Source organism: Bos grunniens, chromosome 23, assembly GCF_055505025.1.
Source record: "Bos grunniens cultivar Pamir isolate PY7600 chromosome 23, Bosgru_T2T1.0, whole genome shotgun sequence".
NCBI lineage: Eukaryota > Metazoa > Chordata > Mammalia > Artiodactyla > Bovidae > Bos > Bos grunniens.
Window position 1 is genome coordinate 32504331 of NC_141187.1, and position 27566 is coordinate 32531896.

General features: G+C 43.5%; 3 protein-coding genes, 2 long non-coding RNA genes and 2 other non-coding genes across 7 annotated transcripts; 4 read left to right on the top strand and 3 right to left on the bottom strand.

Moving 5' to 3' along the window:
- Window positions 1-29: 29 nt before the first annotated feature.
- Window positions 30-7960, bottom strand: LOC147347372 (uncharacterized). The gene is made up of 3 exons (XR_015152277.1): window positions 7855-7960; window positions 3218-3281; window positions 30-2105 (listed from the first exon to the last, which is right to left on the bottom strand). It is a non-coding gene; the product is annotated as an uncharacterized LOC147347372 (long non-coding RNA).
- A 3015-nt stretch (window positions 7961-10975) lies between these two features.
- On the bottom strand, window positions 10976-15407 carry LOC147347373 (uncharacterized). Its single transcript, XR_015152279.1, has 2 exons — window positions 15207-15407; window positions 10976-11473 (listed from the first exon to the last, which is right to left on the bottom strand). It is a non-coding gene; the product is annotated as an uncharacterized LOC147347373 (long non-coding RNA).
- TRNAG-GCC (transfer RNA glycine (anticodon GCC)) lies at window positions 11613-11683 on the top strand. Its single transcript has one exon. It is a non-coding gene; the product is annotated as a tRNA-Gly (tRNA).
- Window positions 12039-12110, top strand: TRNAM-CAU (transfer RNA methionine (anticodon CAU)). Its single transcript has one exon. It is a non-coding gene; the product is annotated as a tRNA-Met (tRNA).
- Window positions 15408-16053: 646 nt separating the features above from the next.
- LOC147347376 (histone H2B type 1-C/E/F/G/I) lies at window positions 16054-16539 on the bottom strand. Its single transcript, XM_086369853.1, has one exon. The coding sequence runs from the start codon at window positions 16510-16512 to the stop codon at window positions 16132-16134; it is 381 nt and encodes a 126-aa protein (XP_086225979.1). The 5' UTR covers window positions 16513-16539; the 3' UTR covers window positions 16054-16131.
- A 221-nt stretch (window positions 16540-16760) lies between these two features.
- Window positions 16761-17420, top strand: LOC147347377 (histone H2A type 1). Its single transcript, XM_086369839.1, has one exon. It carries the CDS (start codon window positions 16812-16814, stop codon window positions 17202-17204), a length of 393 nt encoding a protein of 130 aa, XP_086225965.1. The 5' UTR covers window positions 16761-16811; the 3' UTR covers window positions 17205-17420.
- A 704-nt stretch (window positions 17421-18124) lies between these two features.
- Window positions 18125-19099, top strand: LOC147347378 (histone H3.1). The gene has a single exon (XM_086369835.1). The coding sequence runs from the start codon at window positions 18628-18630 to the stop codon at window positions 19036-19038; it is 411 nt and encodes a 136-aa protein (XP_086225961.1). The 5' UTR covers window positions 18125-18627; the 3' UTR covers window positions 19039-19099.
- Window positions 19100-27566: the final 8467 nt, after the last annotated feature.

Here is a 27566-nt window from a genome sequence, read left to right on the forward strand (position 1 = left end):
GAAACATAACATTTTTATACACATTCAAATGTGCTTACACATCACAAATATTTTATTAATTACAGGGGATACAACAGAAGTCCATAAAGCCATACAAAGCCCCCGTCCCTTATAGATATAAAGTTAATGATAATAGTTTAAATTTTAACACTATTCCCACATTAAAACAATATTTGGCTTGCACAATGATTTTTCTTCCACAATTTTACCTGGATCTCTTCTCATGTCTATACTTTCCATTTATCCTAAATTGAAGTATCTTATCCTATTTCATCTACCAAATAAATTTGTATTTATTTATTTGTATTTATTTATTTATCTGAATCACACACTCTTTATTGGAATTTTTTTTCATGATTCAATTACCATCTATGTTATCTGTCTCCTTTTAAGCCCTGAAGCAATTAGAATCTAATTCATAAAACTAGCAGAGTATATAACAATATTCATTGCTTGTTTAATGCACTTCCTTTGTTCAAGAAGGAAAGCTTATTATGTTAGCTCCCTTAGGTAACATGGATTATAATTTATTCTTCTTCCACATGGCCTTCAGAGCTCATCAAAGTGCTGAGAAAAATATTTGCACACTGTGAGTCAGTTTTTGGCTGATTTAATGAATAGCTGGCGTGCTGGGTCCATGGGGTCACAGTCAGACATAACTGAGTGACTGAACTGAACTGATGAATAGTTGCACTGTAGTAATTTTAACTGCTTCTTTTTCTAATTACTTCTTCTACTAAATACAAAAACAGAAAGTTCAATAACTAAAAAATACAATTAGCATGTTTCCTTTGAATACCGGTATTTAAAATGTACCAACAAGGTACATTTCTGCCTCAGTGTAATTTTCTGACACAACATGGTGGATCTTAAAACTTCAACCTGCATCAAGACCACCTTGATGGTGGTCTTTTAAAAGATGGAGGGCTTTTAAAATCCAAGATCCCTGGGAGTCAACCCACCTACACTCCCAGAGTTTCTCAAGTAGGAAGTCTGGAGGGAGGGGCCAGGAATTGCATTTCTAATTAATTCTCAGGTTGTGCAGATCAGGGACCGCACTTTAAGGACTGCTGTGCTAATGGTTAAAATGAATAAAGAGGTCTTGCTAGTACTGGGGCTCAGGGTGGGCCACCTCCTAAAATATCACAATGGCATTATTTTGAGTTGAAGTTGCTTGAGAAGCAGCAGATGCAAGAAGGAAACTCTGACCGTCCTCTATGCCCTGGAAAACAGAGCACAAATCTCTCATGTGAAAGGTACACTCCCCACATTTGGAGGTAGGAGGACATCCTGATCACCACAGATAGGGAATTCGAGCTAAGAAGCCAGTATAAACCAACTGTTTTTAATTAAACATACAAATCACTGACCAGTTCTAGGATTCACATTTCAGTTCAGTTCAGTTCAGTCACTCAGTTGTGTCCGATTCTTTGGGACCCCATGAACCGCAGCATGCGAGGCCTCCCTGTCCATCACCAACTCCTGGAGTTTACCCAGACTCATGCCAATTGAGTCGATGCCATCCAACCATCTCATCCTCTGTTTTCCCCTTCTCCTCTTGCCCTCAACCTTTCCCTGACTCAGGGTCTTTTCCAGTGAGTTGCCTGCTTGCGTCAGGTGGCTAAAGTATTGGAGCTTCAGCTTCAGCATCAGTGCTTCCAGTAAAATTCAGGGTTGATTTCCTTTAGGATAGACTGATTTGATCTCCTTGCAGTCCAAGGGACTCTCAAGAGTCTTCTCTAGCACCACAGTTCTTAGTAGTCTGGCTTGTTGAAAGAGGAAAAGTAAACTCAACCTCACTGTTTGAGGTCTTTTCTGGGACCTTTTCCGCAGTCTTGATCCAGGTGAATGGAAATTCAGGGTTTTTTTTTTGTCAAAAGGGCTCAACAGGCAGCTGAGAAGTACTCTGCCGAATGTGTTGTGAGGAATTCTACCGAGGTGCGCTGCTACTGCTGGCTGTGGGCAGGCTCCTGCAGGATCATGGCTCTGCCCTGCTTCTGAGCAAGTCATCTTCTCTCCTCCTTTCTGAGTAATTCATCCAGGAGCCAGGGTCCAAAGCCTCAAAGTCTGACAATGAACTGTCAGTTGAAGATTATATTTGTAATCTAAATTTAAATTTTAAGGAGAAAAAAAAATTGTCTTTTGAAAAGTTAAAAGACATTGTCAAATGTCAAAAGCGAACACAAAAAAAGACAAGCTCAAACCAAATCGATATCCAGGAAGTAGTTATGGCACAGTATCAATTCCAAACACGGAGCAGGTGAATTGATCACCTGGGAGGTGAATTTCCAGTCATTTGGAGGGGAGTACTTTTATCTTTTTAAAAGACATTTTTCTGCATCCAATATGTTACACAAAAAAATTAACACATCTCCCCCCCCCACAAAAAAAAAAAAGGAAAGGTACAAAAGAGCAAAGAAAGTATATGATCCATGTTCTCAAACTATGTTTTCTAAGAAACAAGTACATTTAACTGCATGAGAAAGAAAATGCAAGCAATAAAAAATTCTTCTTCTAAAAGTTTTAAATTTACCAATGTATGAAATGTAAAACCCTGTGCAGAAGAAGCTGCACTGATATAATCATCAAAGAGGATGCTGTTGGGGGCTCTCTGATTCAAAACAGAATACACACTCAGATTCTATTGACTTCAAAGACAAACAGAATCCTTACAAACACACTTTCATATAGGAAAGTTCTTCAGTGTCCCTCAGATTGATCTCACCTCCTCTGTGAAGAGTCTACCCTTGCTCACATGAGGGTATCCCACCGTCCTTTGAACTATCATAAATTACTGCATTGCATTCTTAAGCAGAACTTCCCAGGTGTCTCTTTTTCCTAACACTTAAAGTTACTTGAAATTTGGGACTTTTTTTTCCTTCATCATTAATTTTCTCACTCCTCGGTACCTGGTATCAGGCTTCAGACACCCTGGATTTCCATAAAGTTGAGTGGTAATTATATATTTTATATTTATAAGGTATAGATATTCCTATATTCAATTCCTGATTTCATTCATTATCATCTGAGTGATGAGGGGCTAACCCTAATCTCTCCACTCCCTCAACTAAAACATTGGGACAAGAATCCTGGCCTTGGAGGTTCTTTTACAGGTACTCAGGGAAGTAAGTAGTGGCATGTAACGGAAATGATCTCAACAGATGGTCTGATTTTGTGAATTTTCATGATGCTTTCAAAACCCTTCAATATACATTACCTGCTAAAAAGAAATACCCATTGCCATTGGATCAATTCCCTTCTCCAGGTCTCAATATCTCCTCCTGTAAATGAAGGACGTTAGGCTAGATTTAATCCATCCCTTAGTGAGCTTTCTTTCTGAGAAATTTGTTCTCAGGTGCCACTGAGGAATAGTCCAAAGTGGCATTACTCTTTTCTCTGACCGGCTTGTAGCTAGAGGACTAGCATAGTCCCTAGCATAGGGACCCAAAACTGCAGGTGAGATCCAAAGGCCACCCTCATGCTCACCCCACAGAATTCCCATACTCTAAAGCAAAATGGCTGTCTGGAGGCCTTACAAATAGCTGTGAAAAGAAGAGAAGTGAAAAGCAAAGGAGAAAAGGAAAGACATAAGCATCTGAATGCAGAGTTCCAAAGAATAGCAATAAGAGATAAGCCTTCCTCAGTGATCAATGCAAAGATAGAGGAAAAACAACAGAATGGGAAAGACTAGAGATCTCTTCAAGAAAATTAGAGATACCAAGGGAACATTTCCTGCAAAGATGGGCTCAATAATGGGCAGAAATGGTATGGACCTAACAGAAGCAGAAGATATTAAGAAGAGATGGCAAGAATACACAGAAGAACTGTATAAAAAATATCTTCATGACCAAGATAATCACAATGGTGTGATCACTGACCTAGAGCCAGACATCCTGGAATGTGAAGTCAAGTGGGCCTTAGAAAGCATCACTATGAACAAAGCTAGTGGAGGTGATAGAATTATTCCAGTTGAGCTATTTCAAATCCTGAAAGATGATGCTTTGAAAGTGCTGCACTCAATATGCCAGCAAATTTGGAAAACTCGGCAGTGGCCACAGGACTGGAAAAGGTCCGTTTTCATTCCAATCCCAAAGAAAGGCAATGCCAAAGAACGCTCAAACTACTGCACAATTGCACTCATCTCACACGCTAGTAAACTAATGCTCAAAATTCTCCAAGCCAGGCTTCAGCAATATGTGAACCGCAAATTTCCTGATGTTCAAGTTGGTTTTAGAAAAGGCAGAGAAACCAGAGATCAAATTGCCAACATCCACTGGATCATCGAAAAAGAGAGTTCCAAAAAACATCTATTTCTGCTTTATTGACTATGCCAAAGCCTTTGACTGTGTGGATCACAATAAATTGTGGAAAATTCTTCAAGAGATGGAATACCAGACCACCTGACCTGCCTTAGAACTGGACATGGAACAACAGACTGGTTCTAAATAGGAAAAGGAGTATGTCAAGGCTGTATATTGTCACCCTGCTTATTTAACTTCTATGCAGAATACATCATGAGAAACGCTGGGCTGGAAGAAGCACAAACTGGAATCAAGATTGCCTGGAGAAATACCAATAAACTCAGATATGCAGATGACACCACCCTTATGGCAGAAAGTGAAGAGGAACTAAAAAGCCTCTTGATGAAAATGAGAGAGGAGAGTGAAAAAGTTGGCTTAAAGCTCAACATTCAGAAAACAAAGATCATGGCACCTGGTCCCATCACTTCATGGGAAACAGATGGGGAAACAGTGGAAACAGTGTCAGAATTTATTTTTTGGGGCTCCAAAATCACTGCAGATGATGACTGCAGCCATGAAATTAAAAGACGCTTACTCCTTGGAAGGAAAGTTATGACCAACCTAGATAGCATATTCAAAAGCAGAGACCTTACTTTGCCAACAAAGGTCCGTCTAGTCAAGGCTAAGATTTTTCCAGTGGTCATGTATGGATGTGAGAGTTGGACTGTGAAGAAAGCTGAGCTCCGAAGAATTGATGCTTTTGAACTGTGGTATTGGAGAAGACTCTTGAGAGTCCCTTGGACTACGAGATCCAACCAGTCCATCCTAAAGGAGATCAGTTCTGGGTGTTCTTTGGAAGGAATGATGCTGAAGCTGAAACTCCAGTACTTTGGCCCTCTCATGTGAAGAGTTGACTCATTGGAAAAGACTCTGATGCTGGGAGGGATTGGGGGCAGGAGGAGAAGGGGATGACAGAGGATGAGATGGCTGGAAGGCATCACCGACTCGATGGACTTGAGTTTGAGTGAATTCCGGGAGTTGGTGATGGACAGGGAGGCCTGGCGTGCTGCAATTCATGGGGTCGAAAAGAGTCGGACACGACTGAGCGACTGAACTGAACTGAACTTTCCTGATGTGGCTCTGTCCCTCTCCTGCCTCTTCAAATCCACCTTCAGAAGAACGTTGCTTTGACGAGCCAACAGTCATTCTAAAGAACTTAAAAGCCCAGAGAGTCGTTGCTGCAACAGTCAGAGCACGAGGTTTTGCTTTGAGTGACAGGTCAGTGCGTGCTGGGAGCAGGTTGGGGGCGAAAGGGTTCCTTCCATCCTCGCTGTGCGACAAGCCTTTGTCCACCACGCTGGCTCTGGTTCAGCCTCAGTTTTGTTCCTATTTGTTCTCCGACCCATGTGACACTGCTAAGTCTCTCCTGGTGCTTCTGATTGGCTGCCCGCCTGACTCAGTTCCCCGACCCTCTCACATCCATCCTTGGACCAATCATCCTTCCTTGTCTCGCTACCCACGCTCTACTTGGTAACATCCTGCTGGTGGAGCCTGGTACTGACATCCACTTCTTTCACTTCCGTTCAGACATCAACTTCTTATTAATAGATACGTGTTAACTTGTCCGTGCTCTTTATGTTTAATTCCTCTATTGGTTTAATTACTACAGATTTATAAGAAACCTTACTATCAATCAAGACCAACTTTTTCTTTCTTATCAAAATTATATGGTTCTTTTCTTGGCTCTTGATATTTCCCTAGGAAGAGGTTCAGAGAATGCTTTCCCCAAAATACACCATGCTGGCATAAGGATTATTTTGAGCTGAAGGCAATGGAGAAGAAGCAGACAGAAAAATTCTCTCCTCTCCCATGCAAACAGGAAGGGCAGGAGGATTCCTACTCGCCAAAGACAAACCTAGATTTCTCAGCCCAGAGAAGGCTTAGAGTTCGATTCCACCACCATATAAAGGTTTTGTCACCCTAAAAATTTCCCCATGTCATCCCTTGCAATAACCCTTGAGTCATGGCCTCTTACAAGATTTAAAAAGAGTGTTATCTTTTAAAGAGTCTGTGGTGACCCAAGGATGAAAGAGCAGATAAAACCAAAGAGGGTCTTGGAATGCAGGAACAGAAAAACCAGACCTTTATCATCCTTCCCTTCCCCATGTTGTAACTATTAACAGATTTCAGGTCCTCCTAAGCAGTATAACTTGTCTCCCCTCCTACCCTATGGGGAGGTTTTTACCTTATTCCACCTCCACCCAGTATACGTGCCTCATCCAATCAGCAAATGACCCACAAGATCCGTATCCTACTCCTTGTACCCTGGGTATAAAAGTGGACAAAGATCCCTCCCTGTTCAACGTGAGTTCTCCCTTGAGCTTCCCCAGTGTTCTGACAGTGTCTCCCACTCTAATAAACTTTATTCTCCTCTCATTCTGCCTCATATCTGGAAATTCTTTTCTGACCCACACACAGAACAGGACTGAGTTGTCTTGGTGCTGGGAGAATGTTGCTTTTTATTGTTGAGCAGGCTTGGTGATGTGTAACACAGGTACACAATGCACAGTGGAGGGAAGACGGGAGGCCAAAGGGTGGAGAAAATTTTTTATGATTAAATTTTTCTTCTCTTGTCATGAAATATGAATTTTGTTGCACATTACAAAGTTTAGATTTTTTGTTTTTTGATAGCCTAACACCCGAGACATTTGCAGAGCTAATGGTCAGAGTGCTATCCCTACTTTTGTCCTTGTACTATTGTCCCTACAGGCTCAAAATAGTGTCACTCATGCTAAAATCCATGATACTAAACCTAGACTGTAATTTCTGAATTAACTGCTGCTTCAACTTTCCCCAGGAATCTTATTAAACCAGCTTGGAATTTTCTGGTCAGCACTAATGAGATGATCTTGTCTCTTGGGTCCTCTCTGTCCCTCCCCTTTTCTAGAGAAAATCTGCATGATAAAGACCCCTTGCTGTTCTCTTCCCCTCCCCCACCCCCAATAGGGTGTGTCCTGGTCCAAGATAACACTTTCTTTTCTTTTGCTAACGACTGTGCCTCTCCTCAATTCTAAAGGAAATCAGTCCTGAATATTCTTTGGAAGGACTAATGCTGAAGCTGAAACTTCAATACTTTGTCCACCTGATGTGAAGAACTGACTCATAGGAAAAGACCCTGATGCTGGGAAAGACTGAAGGCAGAAGGAGAAGGGCACAACAGAGGATGAGATGATTGGATGGCATCACCGACTCAATGGACCTGAGTTTGAGCAAACTCCAGGAGATGGTGATGGACAGAGAGGCATAGTGTGTAGCAGTCCATGGGGTTGCGAAGAGTCAGACATGACCGAGCAACTGAACTGAACTGTGTGTGCTGGAAAACCTCCCATAACTAGCCTCCCTCCCACAACACCTTTCTTTCATCTTCAGCTGGTGAAGGTATTTGAAGTGGTAGCTTTGAGTCATTTCAGAGTTACTCAGTTTTCCTGAGTATTTCCCATGTACACAGGAGGTATACATGTTGTCAAACTACTCTTTGTTTTTCTCCTGTTAATCTGTTCTTTTTATTACAGGGGTGTCTAAGCCAAGAATTTAGAAAGGTAGAGATACTTACATATCTGAAGTAGGGTCCTGGAGCAACATCCCATGGTGTGTGGCAGACAGAGGGCAGGACATGAAAGTATCCTTCATTCTCAGGGGACAAGGGAGATTACCAGTTTACCCAGATATAGGAGGAAATGACATCAGGTTGGCTTATCTGTTGCCAGGGAAAACAGCTGAGGAGCACCGCCCTCACCATCCTTTTGATAAACAACAGAGTAGACAGAGCTAGGGCAAGTACATAGGCACTTACTGATTAGTATCTATGATTAAGAGGGAAAGTCAGTTCTGTGAGTAGGGTGTAGGTGAAGCAGGCACTGGTGGAGCAGGGGAAGTAGGTACAAAGAGGAAAGGAACAGCCATCTTGGGCGGCCTAATCATACAATATGTGGATACGGGTGTAAGGCAGGCATGTGTGGCCTTTGGCATGATTTTAAGGAATATAGGCTGATCTACACCTAGTTATACATTAGCTCCCAGCCATCCCCACCCCTAATCTAAGCTGAACCCCCAGAGTGAGGCCTTTTTAAAGGAGAGGCTGCAGCTTCTGAAGAAGGTAGGGGCAGGAATGAAAAAATGAGAAGTATGGAGAGGATGGCACTTAAGACCACCTTCCAGGTTAAAAGACACTTGGAAACTATGAGAGGATACACTGACTGAAACTGACCACCCTGCAGGCACCATAGCAACCGTTTGCAGGAATTATTTTACAACAGGAGGTCAGGACTGCCTTATACAGAATTAACAAGCCACCACCAACCAGAGGTATTCAGAAAGGTCAAAGGAGATGCCATGTGTCCCACCACCTCCCAGAATCTTTCTTGCTGGCGTCCATCTTGGCTGAGCAATGCGTGAGCCACAAGGAAGTACCCTGAGTCAGAATGACTGTGTTGGGGCCAGTGTGAGGAAAGCAGGAGAGACTCCATCTTGAAGCCTGTCACCCATCTTAAAGACAGGATGTGAACTGGGCTTGAACCCTGCCCAAGAGTGAGGAAACTGTTGCTAGTGAAAACCAGGTCTCCTGGAGACTTCCTTCCCTACAGATGACAAACGGAGATTGTAGTTGAGGTCAGGATGCCCCTGATAGATTAACCATGGAGATATCCCCCCTTGATGTATAATCATTGTCCCCCCTCCCTTTAACCTTAATTCTTTGTTCTCCTAGCACCAAAATCATATACAACAAAGAGGTTGCTAACATGTAACCAGTCACAAACGTAATGGGGGGCATAAAACTGGGCCTCTCAGAAACAGGGTCCTTGCTGGGAACTGATTCCCCCTGGACCTGCTGGCATAATAAACTGTACTCCACTGTCTTGCGTGTCCTTCGAGGTGTGTCTCCAGATTCCACAACAATTGGACAGAGACAACCCAGAAACTAATCCCATCACCATAAACCAGAGATTGGCAGAGCAGCTCTCCTGGATTCCCTTACCCTCCTGCTCTCCACCGCAAGAGCCCTTCCCAATAGTCTCTTGCTTTGTCAGCACCTGTGCCTCCTCCGATAATTCATTTCAGAGCATCATACAAGAGTTCCCTTTCAGGCCTTGGAAGGGGTTCTTCCAGGAACAGACGGACAAATCAGGGACTGTCATCCTAAGCCCCAGACTGAATTCCAGTGTGTGTATGTGTACAGGATTTTAAGGAGTTTATACAGATCTTTCATCAGTTCTTACAGGAATGTGTGTACCACATGGTAAGAATCTCCCACCCTAGACTTTTAGGGGAGATAGGAGAAGGCAATGGCACCCCACTCCAGTACTCTTGCCTGGAAAATCCCATGGATGGAGGAGCCTGGTGGGCTGCAGTCCATGAGGTTGCTAAGAGTCGGACACAACTGAGAGAGTTAACTTTCACTTTTCACTTTGATGCATTGGAGAAGGAAATGGCAACCCACTCCAGTGTTCTTGCCTGGAGAATCCCAGGGACGGGGGAGCTTGGTGGGCTGCCGTCTCTGGCGTTGCACAGACTCAGACACGACTGAAGCGACTTAGCAGCAGCAGCAGTCAGAAACAGCAGACCAGCACCCATGGCTTTGAGCAATGGAGAGCTTCTTAAAGAGTTTAACTTGTGAGTTTAGTCCTTTTGTTTGTGCTGAGTTCACAGAATTTTCCTAAAACAGGAAGGAACTGTCAAGGAAATGTATGCCTCAAAGGAAAATTATAGCACACCCTTTAGTGTCATCTGATTCTGATTCAATGAGAGGTATTTTACAATTCTGTAAATTTTTGATAACTGGCAGCAATAAAAAATAATTCCTGTCTTGTTCAGTGGCTAAGTAGTGTCTGTATGCAACCCCATGGACTGCTGCACGCCAGGCTCTTCTGTCTTCCACTGTTTCCTGGAGTTAGCTCAATTTCATGTCCATTGATCCCGTCATGCTATCTATCTCTTCTTCTGCCGCCCCCTTCTCCTTTTGCCTTTACTCTTTCCCAGCATCAGGGTCTTCTTCAATGAGTTGGCCCTTTGCATCAGGTGGCCCAAGTACTGGAGCATCAGTTTTAGCATCGGTCCTTCTACTGAGTAGTCAGGGTTGATTTCCTTTAGGATTGACTGTTTTTATATACTTCCAGTCCAACGGACTCTCAAGAGTCTTCTCCAGCATCACAATTTGAAAGCAGCAATTCTTCCTGGCTCAGCCTTTTTTTATGGTCCAGTTGCTGTCCATAGACATGCAAATTAATTCTATCTTCTGAGGGGACATTTTTTTCCCTCCCCAGTCCACCTTCCTCACCAATCCTCAGCAGTATAAAAGTCAGTTTGGACTTTATTTAGACTTTACTTTCAATATTCCTGATCTATAAATGGCGTCCACTCTTTGAATTCTCCTTTTAATTGGTAGTAACACCTCACCAGTTATCTCATTAAAGAGGTAAAATCTTTCCAAAGGGGTTCACTTTTACACTTGTATGAGAGTCAAGATTGTATATTTTGGGGGAAAATTAAACTTTAAGTAGGCTTCCCAGGTGGATGGTAAAGCAAGAGATGCATGTTCGATCCCTGAGTTGGGAAGATCCCCTGGAGAAGGAAATGGCAACCCACTCCAGTATTCTTGCCTGGAAAATCAAAGGAGCCTGGTGGGCTATACAGTTCATGGGGTCGCAAAGAGTCAGATGACTGAGCTGCACACACTATCACTCTTTAATTTGACTTTTATTCTCTATTTGACTGGAAGGAGTTTCTAGTGCCATTTTCATTACCATAGCAACCGGAGCCTAAGGTAAATCCACAGAATTCCTAAAACCCCCACTGCCTCTCCTTTGGGGTGACCAGAAGGGAACAGCACTAGGCTCCTTTCTCTCCCCTTTCCCTCTCATTCCTCTCCATCTTCCTCCTTTTGCTCTGACATGCTTCCCTTCCTCTTCTCAGATTCTCTTCCTCCTGGATCTCCCCTTCGTCCCCATTTTCTCCTTCCTTCCTGCCCTCGTCCCCCTTTTCTCCTCTTTCCCTATCTTCCAGAACCCTCCCGGACATGGAGCTCCTCCATACACACACACAGTTTCCCCCACCTCTCAAGGTGGGACGGGGGCCACCCTCCGCTGGGGCACGCCCAGGACTAGGTCACTCACACCCAGACCAGCCTCCGGTGTCGCAGAAGGACGCTCTTAACTTGCAGTGGAAAGGAGGGTTTCCTAAAAAGAAGGGAAGAGGGAACATTACAAGGTTCTATTCAGTAAAACCAAAAAACTAAACCTAACATATAATTTCGATGTAGCGAGTTAAAAAAAAAAAAAAAGCCATTTAGAAAATGAGCAAAGCCCAGTGATACAAGCATTGGTGGTTCAGTGGTAGAATTCTCGCCTGCCACGCGGGAGGCCCGGGTTCGATTCCCGGCCAATGCAAACTGTTTCTGTTTTTTCTTATCATTCTAATTTTGAAAATGCTCTGGTTTTGAGTTCGGAAATGTTCTATTTTCGAATTTTGACCTACTCATATATTTTGTAACTGCAAGATCCGCAATCACTTCTGCTAGGTGAAAGGGGCAGACTGGTTGGCGACCGGTTGTTTTCCTAACAGAAACATCCAATTATCTGCCTTCAGAATATATAAAATCAATGTTTTGGATTCATTCTTTTGTTTGTAGCATGAGTAACATCAATGAATGGGCCTTGAAAGAAGAATTTCCCCAGTTTCTAAAAACAGCCCTTTACGTAAGGTGTAATAAAGGAATTACTTTGAACGTTTTGTGTCGCGTTGAGCAGAGTGGCGCAGCGGAAGCGTGCTGGGCCCATAACCCAGAGGTCGATGGATCGAAACCATCCTCTGCTAGCTGTTTTGTATTTTTCGCGAGGGGGGTGCGTTGGTTCGAGGAAATGAAGGACTGTCAATCCCATGGGCGGAGGAGCCTGGTAAGCTGCAGTCCATGGGGCGCTAGAGTCGGACACGACTGAGAGAGTTAACTTTCACTTTTCACTTTCATGCTCTGGAGAAGGAAATGGCAACCCACTCCAGGGTTCTTGCCTGGAGAATCCCAGGGACGGGGGAGCCCGGTGGGCTGCCGTCTGGGGTCGCACAGAGTCGGACAAGACTGAAGCGACTTAGCAGCAGTAGCAGCAGTCTTAGCAACCCTGTTGCCCGTCTTTCTATACCTAATGAAAACGGGTAATCCGGGAGTATATTTTTATTCCAAGAAAATTTTGAGACGAAAATAAGTCACAAATCAGAAAGGCTTTAATGTCAGGTGCCGTATCTCAGAGAGCAGAGAATTAGTGTTAACCCATCTTTACCTACTATCGTATTGTAAACAAGAACTTAGAATTAAATAAAACCATATATAGCTAATTTTAGTTTCAGAAATTTGGTTAAAGGGAGTTGGAATTTATTTAAAATTACAATTCTCAAAAATCTCTCCCCGCGGCTCTGTTTTCCTTCTTAACACATCACTATGTAGTATAAAATTATATTTTATTTTATTCATTAAGTATTTTGTCCCCCTGTAATTGCTGTAGTATCTAGACCATGGCCTGTCACATCTTAGGCACCGCTTGTTTGTTAAGTACATGAAAAGCTACAATTTCAAATACACCAAACAACACTATTCATTGTTATTTTTCACCTTTAAAAAAATTACAAGGGTACAAAAATGACCACACAAAATCCATCTACTGTTTAACATTATGATATATATTCACTACAAATTTCTTTTATATTTATGGAAAACAACAACACATAAAATTGAAGTACCCTTCAGCTGCACCCCCAGCCCTAACATCCCTTTTCTTAGGGTAACTCTATCTTGAATTTGATATGCATATCTCCCGTTCCCCTAACCTCCCTTTTTTTCTTTGGATGAATAGTTTTTATTTACCCAGAGCCTGAGAACAAGTCATATTATGAAGTTTTTATTTAAATAACACAATGCTTATTCAAAAGGGTTGACAAAGTATCTACATGAAAGGCTTTTCTTTATAATACCATTGATTAAGTCTATTTCTATGCAACAATCTATAACCAAACATGAGAATACCTAATATCTATCTACATAAATGTCTGGAATGGAAGGCCAAAGGGTCATATCTGATTTTCACTTGGTTCTAAAGTGAATTCCTTGGTGGTCCAGTGACTAAGTCAACATGCTCCCAAAACAGAGCGCCAGGCTTCCATCCCTGATTAAGGGGCTAGATCCCACATGCTGCAACAAAGATCGAAGATACTGGGGGCCTCAGCTAAGACCTGGTACAGCCAAATTAATTAATTAACTAATAATAAAATATAAAGGCAACTTCTTTGTCAACATGGCAACGGAGTCTTTAGAAATCCTGTCATTAAAGCCCTTTTATCAACTGTATTTTTTTCCACATTAAAGTCCTATAACTGTATAGAATCACTATATGCACTTCAGGTGCCAGGTGAAATCTCATTTCATTTTCAATCTGCTTACACTGATGCCCATGGCAAATACAATTTCCATCGAGGTGGTTCTTAAAGTACTATCCTCAGTAGCAAGTTTTCTAATCTCACAGATCACCAGAGGCACATGTGATTAATCCAAAGGAAAACATTTGTCAAGAAAGATGAAACAATTCACTATTTTCTTCTGGGTTCTATTTAAGAATAAATTTTAAGACTGTTCTTGGATACTGTAACCATAGATTGAGCATCTTCTCAAAGTGTAAAATTCATGCTCCCTCCCAGCAAAAATCAGGATTTTGTCAGCTGTTTAGATTTATAGAAAATATTCAAATATTTATCGTTTGAGGACCAGAACTAGTGTGTCCATGACCCTTTTGTTTTATTTATTTTAGGGTGCAGAATGTTTGATTTTTGACTTCTTTTTATTTGGACAGCTCTGACCAGACCACAAAACAATATCTCTCTCCCTCTCTCTCATGCCCACAAGTGATTTCTGGGGACGCTAACTTATATCCAGTGATTAAACAGAGACAGAAATTATCACTTTACTTATTCCAATTTACTGTCAGTAAAAAGTTGAAGCATTTCAATTGGATCTGGAAAACCCAAGGCCTTTGACCTGTCCTTCTGTTTCCTTGCCACAAGGTGGCAGAAGAGGGCAATACTTATATCACCCACTGACGGTAATTATCCCTCAGATCTTTTAACAGTGGAAGGAAAAAAATCTCAGAAAAAGCAAATAATAGAGGTGATGAATAGAAAGTCGATGTGTTCAGGATGAAATTAGGGGACTGCTCTTGCCAGCTTCCAAGACCTAATGACAGGGGCGCAGGTACTGGAAAAAGAGGAGTGAATGACAAACCCTGTATATTCTGCAGGACTCATTGACATGTTGGCATAACTTCCAGGAAGCTTGTTGCCTGTGACAGGGACAAAACTGTGCATCTGAAATAGGTCCATATCCCCAACTTTAAGGGAAGTAACAAAGGGAAAGACACTAAATGTTGCAGTCTTAAGTGGGGATATGAGTGTAGGGGCTTATTTTGCTGTTAATGGGGAGAAAAAAAAAAAGAATTACAAAAGCAATCATTTGTTGGTGAAAGGGGATGCCAGGGTAGCGGAAGATGTTAATGATTCCAACTGAAAATTTAGGCAGTACTGAAAGATGCAGAGGAATGGGGAATTGAAGGACTTTCGATCATGCCTTGAGAAATTCCATTCCCTAATAATACTAACTAGCCCATGCGTTAAATAAATATGCTCTTCTCTTTAACACTGAGTTCTCTGATTTCTTTCGCGGGATTTTTAATTGTGAACTCAAGACACTACCAGAAAACTGTTTCCCCGGCCAAATGAGTCCTGGATGTCTCCCTTCCGTTGCATCCTGATTAAACACTGGAAGAACGCGGCTTTCCCAAGCAGCTGGGTTTCTTGTTCAACATTTTCTCTTTAAATACCGTCCCGGACCTTTAATATTCCCATAGCACTATGGCATAAATCATTCCAACTCACCCTAAGGTCTTCGTACAGGGCTAATGTTGCAGTACCTATTCTGTAGAGGATGGGAAATAGAAACAGGCAATTTCGCCCAGGATCCGACTGCAGAACACAGAACCGTTAATTTTCAGTATTTATGGCTCTAGGCTTCCGAGCCTTGTGCATTCCCCAAGATAAAGGTAGTAATTTACTTTCGAGAAAATCTCTACAAAACGCGCAAAACTGTTGGCAGAGTATCAGGCCAATTGCAACCCACGGCGGGCTTTTCAAATAGTACTGCTGCCCAATCAGAGGCGGGGGGCGTTACTCGCTTTGAAAAAAAGAAATTTCGGTTGCTGTGCTGCTGCTGCTAAGTCACTTCAGTCGTGTCCGACTCTGTGCGACCCCACAGACGGCAGCCCACCAGGCTCCCCCGTCCCTGGGATTCTCCAGGCAAGAACACTGGAGTGCGTTGCCATTTCCTTCTCCAATGCATGAAAGTGAAAAGCGGAAGTGAAGTCGCTCAGTCATGTCCGACCCTCAGCGACCCCATGAACTGCAGCCTTCCAGGCTCCTCCGTCCATGAGATTTTCTAGGCAAGAGTACTGGAGTGAGATGCCATAGCTAAGGGCAAAACTGAAAATCCATTTCAGTGGGCGCCAAATAACCCATACTAAATTTGTATGGCAAGTTTTGCGCTCAGTTGCAGAGCCATGATCGACTGAGGCCCCGTAGCCTGCCAGGCTCCTCTGTCCATGGAATTTTCCAGGCAAAAATACACTGCCTAGCTTATCCAAGACTGCTTGCGGAGAGCTTTAAAAAAATTTACCCCGTTTTCCACCGTCAAACCAGCCGCGTAATCTGAGTGAAATTAGACTACAAGCAAGTGCACCAGCTATTTCTCTGAAAGTGTAGGTGGCTCTGAAAAGAGCCTTTGGGTTTTGTAGGGCTGCGAGCCGGCTCACTTGGAGCTGGTGTACTTGGTGACAGCCTTGGTGCCCTCGGACACGGCGTGCTTGGCCAGCTCCCCGGGCAACAGCAGGCGAACGGCGGTCTGGATCTCCCTGGATGTGATGGTCGAACGCTTGTTGTAATGCGCCAGGCGCGACGCCTCGCCCGCGATGCGCTCGAAGATGTCGTTGACGAAGGAGTTCATGATGCCCATGGCCTTGGACGAGATGCCGGTGTCCGGGTGGACTTGCTTCAGCACCTTGTACACGTACACGGAGTAGCTCTCCTTGCGGCTGCGCTTGCGCTTCTTGCCGTCCTTCTTCTGCGCCTTGGTCACTGCCTTCTTGGAGCCCTTCTTCGGGGCCGGAGCGGACTTAGCTGGCTCAGGCATGCTGACAGAAACTACAAACTCTCCGAGAAATAAAGGGAGGACAGAGTCCTTTTTATAGTCACAACTCCATATGCAAATGAGTCAGTAAACTTCTCTATCTGATTGGTGAATACTAGTGATGGCGTTTATGCCAACATTGTCCAATAAGAGCACGCATTGTAAGGAATTGTGTTTGTCTGGTTTAAAATAGTAAGGCAACTTTGGCCAATGGAACCGCTGCTTTTTCGCGCGCACTGTGGCTATAAATTGTGAGCTCCTTTGCTTTAGTTATTTCTGGTGTAGCTTCTGAGTACTGCACTATGTCTGGACGTGGCAAACAAGGCGGCAAAGCTCGCGCCAAGGCCAAGACCCGCTCCTCGCGGGCCGGGCTCCAGTTCCCCGTAGGCCGAGTGCACCGCCTGCTCCGCAAGGGTAACTACGCTGAGCGGGTCGGGGCCGGGGCCCCGGTGTACCTGGCGGCGGTGCTGGAATACCTGACAGCCGAGATCTTAGAGCTGGCGGGCAACGCGGCCCGGGACAACAAGAAGACGCGCATCATCCCGCGTCACCTGCAGCTGGCCATCCGCAACGACGAGGAGCTCAACAAGCTGCTGGGCAAAGTCACCATCGCTCAGGGTGGTGTCCTGCCCAACATCCAGGCGGTGCTGCTGCCCAAGAAGACTGAGAGCCATCACAAAGCTAAAGGCAAATAAGGTCTGAATTCATACTCCAACTTCTAAGAACAAAGGCTCTTTTCAGAGCCACCCATAACTTCTGTGGAAGAACTGAGCACTCTTGAAACCTGTCATGCCTGGCTAAGGTTACAGTACTGCGTAGCCCCCTATTGACTGAACATGCATTCAGTTCAGTTCAGTCACTCAGTCGTGTCCGATTCTTTGCGACCCCATGAATGGCAGCACGCCAGGCCTCCCTGTCCATCACCATCTCCCGGAGTTCACTCAAACTCACGTCCATCGAGTCGGTGATGCCATCCAGCCATCTCATCCTCTGTTGTCCCCTTCTCCTGCCCCCAATCCCACCCAGCATCAGAGTCTTTTCCAATGAGTCAACTCTTCACATGAGGTGTCCAAAGTACTGGAGTTTCAGCTTCAGCATCATTCCTTCCACAGAACACCCAGGGCTGATCTCTAGAATGGACTGGTTGGATCTTGCAGTCCAAGGGACTCCCAAGAGTCCCTCCAACACCACAGTTCAAAAGCATCAATTCATCTAACTCTGGCAAAGAAAGACCAATTCTCAGTTTACTCCATTGTAAAACCATGACACTGCGAACCAAGAAACACATTTCTGACGATTGTTTTGTTCCAGCATTAAACCAATTTTGATTCTGGGTCTTTATCATTAGAACCCAGTGGTCCAATAGTTAAAACTTCTCAAATGTTTTTTTCAGGGCTACCTCTGTTTACAAAACAACACCTAATCACTTGATCAGTGTAAACCTAGCATCACTCCAGGCCTTCTAGTCAGTACGCAGTTCACATTTTTAAGTCCAACCATTTGAATCAAAATTAAGTTAGATGACCATTCAAGCACACAGCAACCCCCCGCCCCACCTTCCCTACACCACGCTGGGCAAATCTAAAGTTCTGTCTTCATAGGACCAGTGTGCCAGTCTATTTTGAAACTTTATTTTAGATCTTGATACAAACATTAAATGCAGATCTTGATTCAGTTATGAAGTGGAACTAATTTTTTAGAGATACTAATTTTTTAGAGATAAAATACATTACTTTGCTGTAATTTCCCCCCATATTATCTGAAAAGGGAAAAAGATCCCAGTGAAAATGAATTTCTTTTAGAACTTAGTCCCTGACTTACAAAAATTCTGGACCAAATTCCTTTTTTACTGGTGAAATCAATATTTCAGTCGAAAACCAAAAACTCAGACAAGATACAATGCAGCCATAATTCTTCCTGCAAAAATACAAAACACAAGTTTAAGAAGGACAGAAAACAAAGCCTTTTCAGGGTTGGTAAGATCCAAATGAAAATAGGTTTTTAACCAATCAGGTTACTCCAGCAAAGTCTGGCCAATCAGGATCGGATCATCTGTATAAAGTCTCGTCCTGGAACCAGTTGTTCAGTTGCTTCTTCCGCGACACAACTCTTCAGGCTATGGCTCGTACAAAGCAGACGGCTCGCAAGTCCACCGGCGGCAAGGCGCCGCGCAAACAGCTCGCCACCAAGGCGGCTCGCAAGAGCGCTCCGGCCACTGGCGGCGTGAAGAAGCCGCACCGCTACCGGCCCGGCACGGTAGCTCTGCGCGAGATTCGCCGTTACCAGAAGTCCACGGAGCTGCTGATCCGCAAGCTGCCTTTCCAGCGGCTGGTACGCGAGATCGCGCAGGACTTCAAGACCGACCTGCGTTTCCAGAGCTCGGCAGTGATGGCGCTGCAGGAGGCGTGCGAGGCCTATCTGGTGGGGCTCTTCGAAGACACCAACCTGTGTGCCATCCACGCCAAGCGCGTCACTATCATGCCCAAGGACATCCAGCTTGCTCGCCGCATCCGCGGGGAGAGGGCATAAACTGTCCTTGACTGGCTTGGGGGCATTAGCTTCCTCCCAAAGGCTCTTTTAAGAGCCACTTCCGTTTTCACTGAGAACAGCTGTTACACAAGGATAGGTCTTCCTAAAGCAGAGAAATTTTGTCCAGGAACTACATAATCTTAGTCACAATACAGATATGAAGCGTACTTGTTAAGGCTGAACACGCCGTGATAATTTTGTAAGCTGTTAAAAGCTTACTGATAACTGCTAATAGGGGCAAGAGTGTCTCCGCACTACCTGGGCCCTGTCTGAGTTCTATGTAAAATCTGTAAGGAGGACTCAGTTAACACAGAACTCTGCCTACCTAAGTTAAAGAGCAGAGTAAGTTCCTAGCCCAGTTAGAGTAGCCTCAGGATGCAGAACTCTGGTTGACTGTCCCGCTGTGTATGTGCAGTGCTTGGAAGGGCAAGTATCTTGTAAGTTCTAGTCAGTTACTGATTGAAGTCCAGGGTCCAAGGAGGGGCAGAGTATATCTAGGTTAAGTCAAGCAATGTGGCCCAGGATCTAGCAATAGTGGGCAGACCTCTAACGTAACTGACAATCAGTTTGTTTTATACAACTCCAAAAAATAATCCGGTTGAAGCTGGCTACAGGGTGTTGAACTAAGCCCTTTTGAGAACTGCATTTCTCACTATTTAGCGGTAGCGCTGGTAACCCTGCAGGATCAAGTTCTGAGCTGTTTATTCTTCACCCCCATTCTAAGATTTTATATTGGGAGATTAACAAATCAGTCCTCTGGCTTTTATTTGCCAGCTTTCAGGAACCTCAGAACACAGACAAGCACAAGGAGCAATCCACAGGCGTCAGTGTTCAGTCACTCAGTCTTGTCCGACTATACGACCCCATGAACTGCAGCACACCAGGCTTCCCTGTCCTTCATCTCCCCGAGCTTGCTCAAACTTACGTCCATTGATTCGGTGATGCCATCCAACCATTTCGTCCTCTGGTCCCCTTCCCCTCCTGCCTTCAATCTTTCCCAGCATCGGGGTCTTTTCTAATGAGTTGGCAAGAGCATCAGGTGGCCAAAGTTTTGGAGCTTCAGCTTCAACATCAGTCCTTGCAATGAATACTCATGACAGGCGTCATGCATGCCATCAACATCTGGTGACTTTCTAGAGGTAGAAGCCACAGTGAGCCTGTTTGAGGCAGTAATGTCCTCCACACCACTTGTGGGCTTATCCCATACCTGACATCACACTCACACCTATGAAATTCTAGGACCAGGAGAGTATTCTCCTAAGTCTGTGTGAACCTGTTTTATTTTTGTAACTTTTTATTTTGTATTGAAGTATAGCTGATTATCTAGCCAAATGTTGTGATAGTTTCAGGTAGATAGCAAAGGGACTCAACCATTCATATACATATATCCATTCTCCCCCAAATTCCCCTATCATCCAAGCTGCCACAAAATATTGAGCAGAATTTCCTGAACTATAAAGTAGGTAGGTCCTAGTTGGTTATCTATTAATATCTTAATAGATATTAGCATTAATATCTTAATTAGATAATAGCAGTGTGTACATGTCCATTCCAAACTCCCTTTCTATCCTTTCCCCCTGGTTCGTTCTCTAAGCTTGTGAGTCTGTTTCTCTTTCTTAAATAAGTTCACTTTTATCATTTCTTTTTTAGATTCTGCATATAAGGGATGTCATACAATATTTCTCCTACTCTGTGTGAAACTTTTAAATGTAAAACTTTGCCCCTTTTCTCTCACCATATACATATCATAAGGCCAAAAAAAAAAATCATGCTATTCACTGATGGTTCTCCAGAATAGAAAAAGCCTGACACAGGCAGGTGCTCATCAAATTCTATTTGAATGAATGTAGTCCTGATTTGTAACACTAAAGTGAAGAGGAGCTCAAAAGCCTCTTGATGAAAGTGAAAGAGGAGAGTGACAAAGTTGGCTTAAAGCTCAACATTCAGAAAACTAAGATCATGGCATCTGGGCCCATCACTTCATGACAAATAGATGGGGAAACAGTGGAAACAGTGTCAGACTTTATTTTTCTGGGCTCCAAAATCACTGCAGATGGTGACTGCAGCCATGAAATTAAAAGACGCTTACTCCTTGGAAGGAAACTTATGACCAACCTGGATAGCATATTGAAAAGCAGAGTCATTACTTTGCCAGCAAAGGTCCGTCTGGTCAAGGCTATGGTTTTTCCTGTGGGCATGTATGGATGTGAGAGTTGGACTGTGAAGAAAGCTGAGCACCAAAGAATTGCTGCTTTTGAACTGTGGTGTTGGAGAAGACTCTTGAGAGTCCCTTGGACTGCAAGGAGATCCAACCAGTCCATCCTAAGGATCAGTCCTGGGTGTTCTTTGGAAGGAATGATGCTAAAGCTGAAACTCCAGTACTTTGGCCACCTCATGGGAAGAGTTCACTCATTGGAAAAGACCCTGATGCTGGGAGGGATTGGGGGCAGGAGGAAAAGGGGACGACAGAGGATGACATGGCTGGATGGCATCACTGACTCGATGGACGTGAGTCTGGGTGAACTCCGGGAGTTGGTGATGGACAGGGAGGCCTGGCGTGCTGCAATTCATGGGGTCTCAAAGAGTCAGACACGACTGAGCAACTGAACTGAACTGAACTGAACTGAGACACAAGATAGCCTCAGGTAATTACTGAGTGCTTCCCACCTCCTGCTTTTCACACTTCATCCAAGATACTTCTTGAATTCTATGGGGAGTAGGTATAATACTGATGACAAGAATTATATAAAACTTTATAGTTTCCAAAGTATTTTCACACGTGTTTTCATTTGTGAGCTTGGTGATAATTCCCCAGATTTAGAGAATATACATATTAATCCTTTACTAGCTCTAGAAAAGTCTGTCTTTTCTGAAGGTAGCCAAGTGCTGGGAAGACAAAGCCAATAGATCTCAGTTTGGGATTCTTTGAACAAACCCTCAAAGGAAATGAGGAGCTCTGTATAAGCCTCCCAAGGCTGTAGGAAAATAAAGTAAGAGTACCTGTTTAAGAAAAAGAAAAAATAGAACCGGCTAGAAAAGCCTGTTTTCCTTTAAGTGGAAAGGCAGAAGTTAGGGTGTTTTAACATTTTGCAATTTCTCAGTAAGGACATCTGGGATTTGGATGCTGATTGAGATCTGAAGTTAAGAAGTGTACTGTGGCTCAGTGAGGACATGCTCTATTAGAAGCCTAAGGTTGGTTGTAGAAAAGGTGGTTTTAGGAAATAACCAAAAATTCTTAAAAAGAAAGAAAGAAAGAAATTAGAATAACCACTAAAATCAAAGGCACCAACTCTGAGTACTTTTTAAAAACATGACTTGCAGAAAACGAGTGTCTTGGCCTGCTCAGGCTGCTGTATCAGAATACTACAGACTAGGTGGCTTATAAATAATAGAAATGTATTTCTCACAGCTCTGGAGGCTGGGAAGTCCAAGATCAAGGCGTTGTCAGATTTAGTATCTGGTAAGAGCCCTCTTCCTAACTCATGGATGGCTATTTTCTCCATGCGTGGAAGAGTCAATGGGGTCTCTTTTATAGAGGCATGAATACTACTGATGAGGGCCCTGTACTTAAAACCTAAGCCCTTCCCCAAAACCCTACCTTCCAAATACCCTCAAGTTAGAGATTAGATTTCAACATATGAGTTTTGGGGAAATAGAAACAGTCTATAGAAACCAGTCTGCTTTTAAAGATTAGAAGCTTAGGAACTGTGTTCATAGCCTCTGACCCTATTGTAAACCCAAGGGAGCAAGACAGCAGGGGGCTCCTGCTCCACGGACCCCAATCTTTATCTTGATTTTTATTTTCTCAATATCCATCCAACCCTGGAGGTGCTAGTAAGGTGAAGTGAATGAAAGGGAATCAGAGTTTCTGGCAGCTATTATCTGATATATTTAGGCATGAAAACTGACTAAATTAGGAGATAGAAGGGACTATGAAGACATTGGTCACATTGTATTACAGAAGTTTGGAAACAAGGTTAGGCAAAACAAGGAGAGAGTGTTAGGCATGAACAGTTGTGTATATTAGAGAATACATTTAGGTCTTGAGAAAGCCTCAGGAGAAGGTAAGGGGTTTCTTAAAGGGTTTTGCAATTCTGGCTTCAAATCATGAGCAGACAAGAGTAGGGCAGAGTGGGGGATTTCACTGGTAGCCCTGTGGTTAGGATTCCGTGCTTTCACTGCTGTGGCTCAGGTGTGATCCCTGCTCAGGCAAATATGATCCCAAAAGATGCAGGGCAAAAAATAAATAATAGAAGGTGTAATAAGATGAAGGGGCCAGTAAATGCTACATCCTCAAATTTCTTTAAGTGAAATAGTACATGGAGGCATAGATGGTTGAGGAACCTTTGAGAATAAAAGCAAGGATGGTGATTGCTCTGGGGTAGGACTAACGAAGAAGGAAAATTTTGTGCTTGCCTGTCTCATATTTAAGATTCTGACTTGGTAAAAGGCCAATCTGTGTTGAGAAGTAAGACTCTATGGAATGGAAGAAAAGATTTGAGAAGTTAAGCTCATGGAGTAGAAAACACTCCAAAGGGCTAGTTTTGGATTACTGTATGTCTGCATGTGTCTTTGTGTGTTTATGTGTAAATATATATGTGTTTGGAGGACAGGAGAAATGAGAATTAGGAAAGGCACTAATTACTAGTAAATAAACTAACTTTGAATGAAGAACAATGCAAGAACAATAATGATAGCTTATGGTGAACAATCTTGGATTTGTGATCTCTGAAGAATTAGCTTCAGGACCAGGGACCAGGCTTGATCACTCAGAGCTTTTGTGTAGCAGAAGCTTTATTACAGTGAAAAAGGACAGAGAAAGATTCTGACATAGACATCAGAGAGTGACCCACTTGCTAGTCTTATCAAGGCCTTATATACTTTTACCAGACCCACTCCCACAACATACATCTTAAATCAACAAGATTAATCAGAAGATTCTTGTTAAGAAGGAGAAACATGTCCTTGAGCAACATACATTGTTGTTATATAATCATATGGCAGAAGTCCTCTAGGAGGAGGTCACCATTAACCCCGCCATAGAGCCAGAAGTTACACAAGATTGGGGAAACAGACTCTTGGAGGGCACAAACAAAATGCTGTGTGCACCAGGACTCAGGAGAAAGGAGCAGTGACCCCAAAAGAGATTGACCCAAACTTACCTGTGAGTGTCCAAGAGTCTGGCAGAGGCATGGGTTGGTGGTGGCATGCTGCAGGGTTGGGGGCACTGAGTGCAGCAGTGCATGGGACCTTTTGAAGGAGGTCTCCATTATCTTCATTACCTCTACCATAGTTTGGCCTCAGGTCAAACAACAGGGAGTGAACACAGCCCTGCCATCAACAGAAAATTGGATTAAAGATTTACTGAGCATGGCCCCACCCATCAGAACAAAATCCAGTTTCCTCCTCAGTCAGTCTCTCCCATCAGGAAGCTTCCATAAGCCTCTTATCCTTATCTATCAGAGGGATAGTTCAGTTCAGTTCAGTTTAGTCGCTCAGTTGTCGCTCAGTTGCGACCCCATGAATTGCAGCACGCCTGGCCTCCCTGTCCATCACCAACTCCCGGAGTTCACCCAGACTCACGTCCATCGAGTCAGTGATGCCATCCAGCCATGTCATCCTCTGTCGTCCCCTTCTCCTCCTGCCCCCAATCCCTCCCAGCATCAGAGTCTTTTCCAATGAGTCAACTCTTTGCATGAGAGGGCCAAAGTACTGGAGTTTCAGCTTTAGCATCATTCCTTCCAAAGAAATCCCAGGGCTGATCTCCTTCAGAATGGACTGGGTGGATCTCCTTGCAGTCTAAGGGACTCTCAAGAGTCTTCTCCAACACCACAGTTCAAAAGCAGCAATTCTTGGGCGCTCAGCTTTCTTCACAGTCCAACTCTCACATCCATACATGACCACTGGAAAAACCATAGCCTTGACTAGATGGACCTTTGTTGCCAAAGTAATGTCTCTGCTTTTCAATATGCTATCCAGGTTGGTCATAACTTTTCTTCCAAGAAGTAAGCGTCTTTTAATTTCATGGCTGCAGTCACCATCTGCAGTGATTTTGGAGCCCAGAAAAATAAAGTCTGACACTGTTTCCACTGTTTCCCCATCTATTTGCCATGAAGTGATGGGACCAGATGCCATGATCTTAGTTTTCTAAATGTTGAGCTTTAAGCCAATTTTTTCACTCTCCTCTTTCACTTCCATCAGGAGGCTTTTTAGCTCCTCTTCACTTTCTGCCATAAGGGTGGTGTCATCTGCATATCAGAAGGATGACAGAATGAAAAAACCACAATCACAGAAAACTAACCAATCTGATCACAAGGACCACAGCCTTGTCTAACTGCATGAAACTATGAGCCATGCCATGTAGGGCCACCCAAGATGGACAAGTCATGTTGGAGAGTTCTGACAAAATGTGGTCCACTGGAGAAGGGAAAGGCAAGCTACTTCAGTATTCTTGCCTTGAGAACCTCATGAACCGTATGAAAAGGCAAAAAAAAAATAGGACACTGAAAGATGAACTCCTCAGGTCAGTAGGTGCCCAATATGCTACTGGAGATCAGTGGAGAAATACTCCAGGAAGAATGAAGAGACAGAGCCAATGCAAAAACAACACCTGGTTGTGGATGTGACTGGTGATGGAAGTAACGTCCGATGTTGTAAAGAGCAATATTGCATAGGAATCTGGAATGTTAAGTCCATGAATCAAGGCAAATTGGAAGTGGTCAAACAGGAGATGGCAAGAGTGAATGTAGACATTTTAGGAATCAGTGAACTAAAATGGACTGGAATGGGTGAATTTAACTCAGATGACCATTATGTCTACTATTGTGGGCAAGAATCCCTTAGAAGAAATCGAGTAGCCATCAGAGTCAACGAAAGAGTCCAAAATGCAGTACTTGGATGCAATCTGAAAAATGACAGAATGATATCTGTCCATTTCCAAGGAAAACCATTCAATATCACAATAATTCAAGTCTATGCCCCTACCAGTAATGCTGAAGAAGCTGAAGTTGAACGGTTCTATGAAGACCTACAAGACCTTCTAGAACTAACACCCCCAAAAAATGTCCTTTTCATTATAGGGGACTGGAATGTGAAAGTAGGAAGTCAAGAGATACCTGGAGTAACAGGCAAATTTGGCCGTGGAGTACAAAACAAAGCAGGTCAGAGGCTAACAGAATTTTGCCAAGATAATGCACTGGTAGCAAACACCCTTTTCAACAACTGCTAGGTAACAAGGCAGAAAGCTGCCTGGTTTTTCTATAGTTGCAAGGGAAGAGGATTGTTGAGATTACCCATCCAATAACATCTTCAAGGTTAAGCACTCAGATTCCATTACTAAACAGGAGAAGGAAGAAGAAGAAAGCCAGACAAGTAACTCAATAAGAAATGGATTAACTAATAGAAGATGGGCATGCGGTCATTTGCACATATAGTATTTACAGACATTATAAAGTAAACTTGGAGAATACTATTAGGTATTTGTTCAAGTAGTAAATAACCACACACATTTGAAAGAGAAAGGGTAAACATTTCTGAAGCTCGGAAAAAGAGAAAAAGTAAACGTGTTATTCGTTAGAGAAGGCATTTTCTCGGAGAAATAAAATCTGCTACCTAGCAGACAAGCCAGGGCCCGAAAGGTCATTTCAAATAGCCAGAAGTCAAGGAAACATTTGAAAGTTTTTTTATTTTTTAAATTCCTGGAATAAAATTGTTCCTGGTCTTTACATTCAGCATTTTATTAAAGACACTATTAAAGGCACAGATCTTTGGGGTGCACTTGATTTCTCAATTCAAGAAAGGAGAGAAAAGGAAGGTGGTGATGGCGGGGGCGGGGAGGGGATAGGGGTAGAAGGGCAGGAAAGGAGTCGAGAGCATTTTCACTTGCTAATGGACTCGCCAGAGGAAACGGCGGGTAAAAGCTGAGCTTCCTCAATTTCCTTAAGTGTTTCTAAGTGAAACGAAGAACATTTGAAAAAACCAGTTGTACCAGAAAAATGTGGCAGCGAGTGAGGGAAGAGAAAGGAAGATGATAGGATGAGTACAAGATAAGGAAAAGGGGAGACCACTGCTGAGAACGATGAGGAAGCCCACCCTGAAGCCCACCCTATAAGCAGGCTCTCAGCCACGAGGTTTCACAAAAACCCCTAAAAGACTAAAATCACGGCTCTCGAGATGGGCCATTCATTCCGGAAGCCACAACTCGCTAGTACGATCAATGCCTAAGAGAGAGCAAAAAAAGAGAAAAGGACAGCAAGGTCTAACCCAAACAAAGGAATGGTTTTCCAGTTGTGGGCAAGGGCAACACAGTGTATTGTAGAAGCTGAACGGAGGGATTTTATTAGGCCCTTTTTTTGAGTCTGTATTTTAAGCACCTCTCCATTTTGCTGAAAATGTGGGCGGGGCTTCGGGTCTGGAAACTCCCAGAGGCGTCACGGCTGGTCTGAGCGGTTCCCAATCAGGTCCGAAACATCACTATATAAAACACGGCCTTGGCGAGCTACGGCGTCGTAACGACTGTGAGTGCAGAT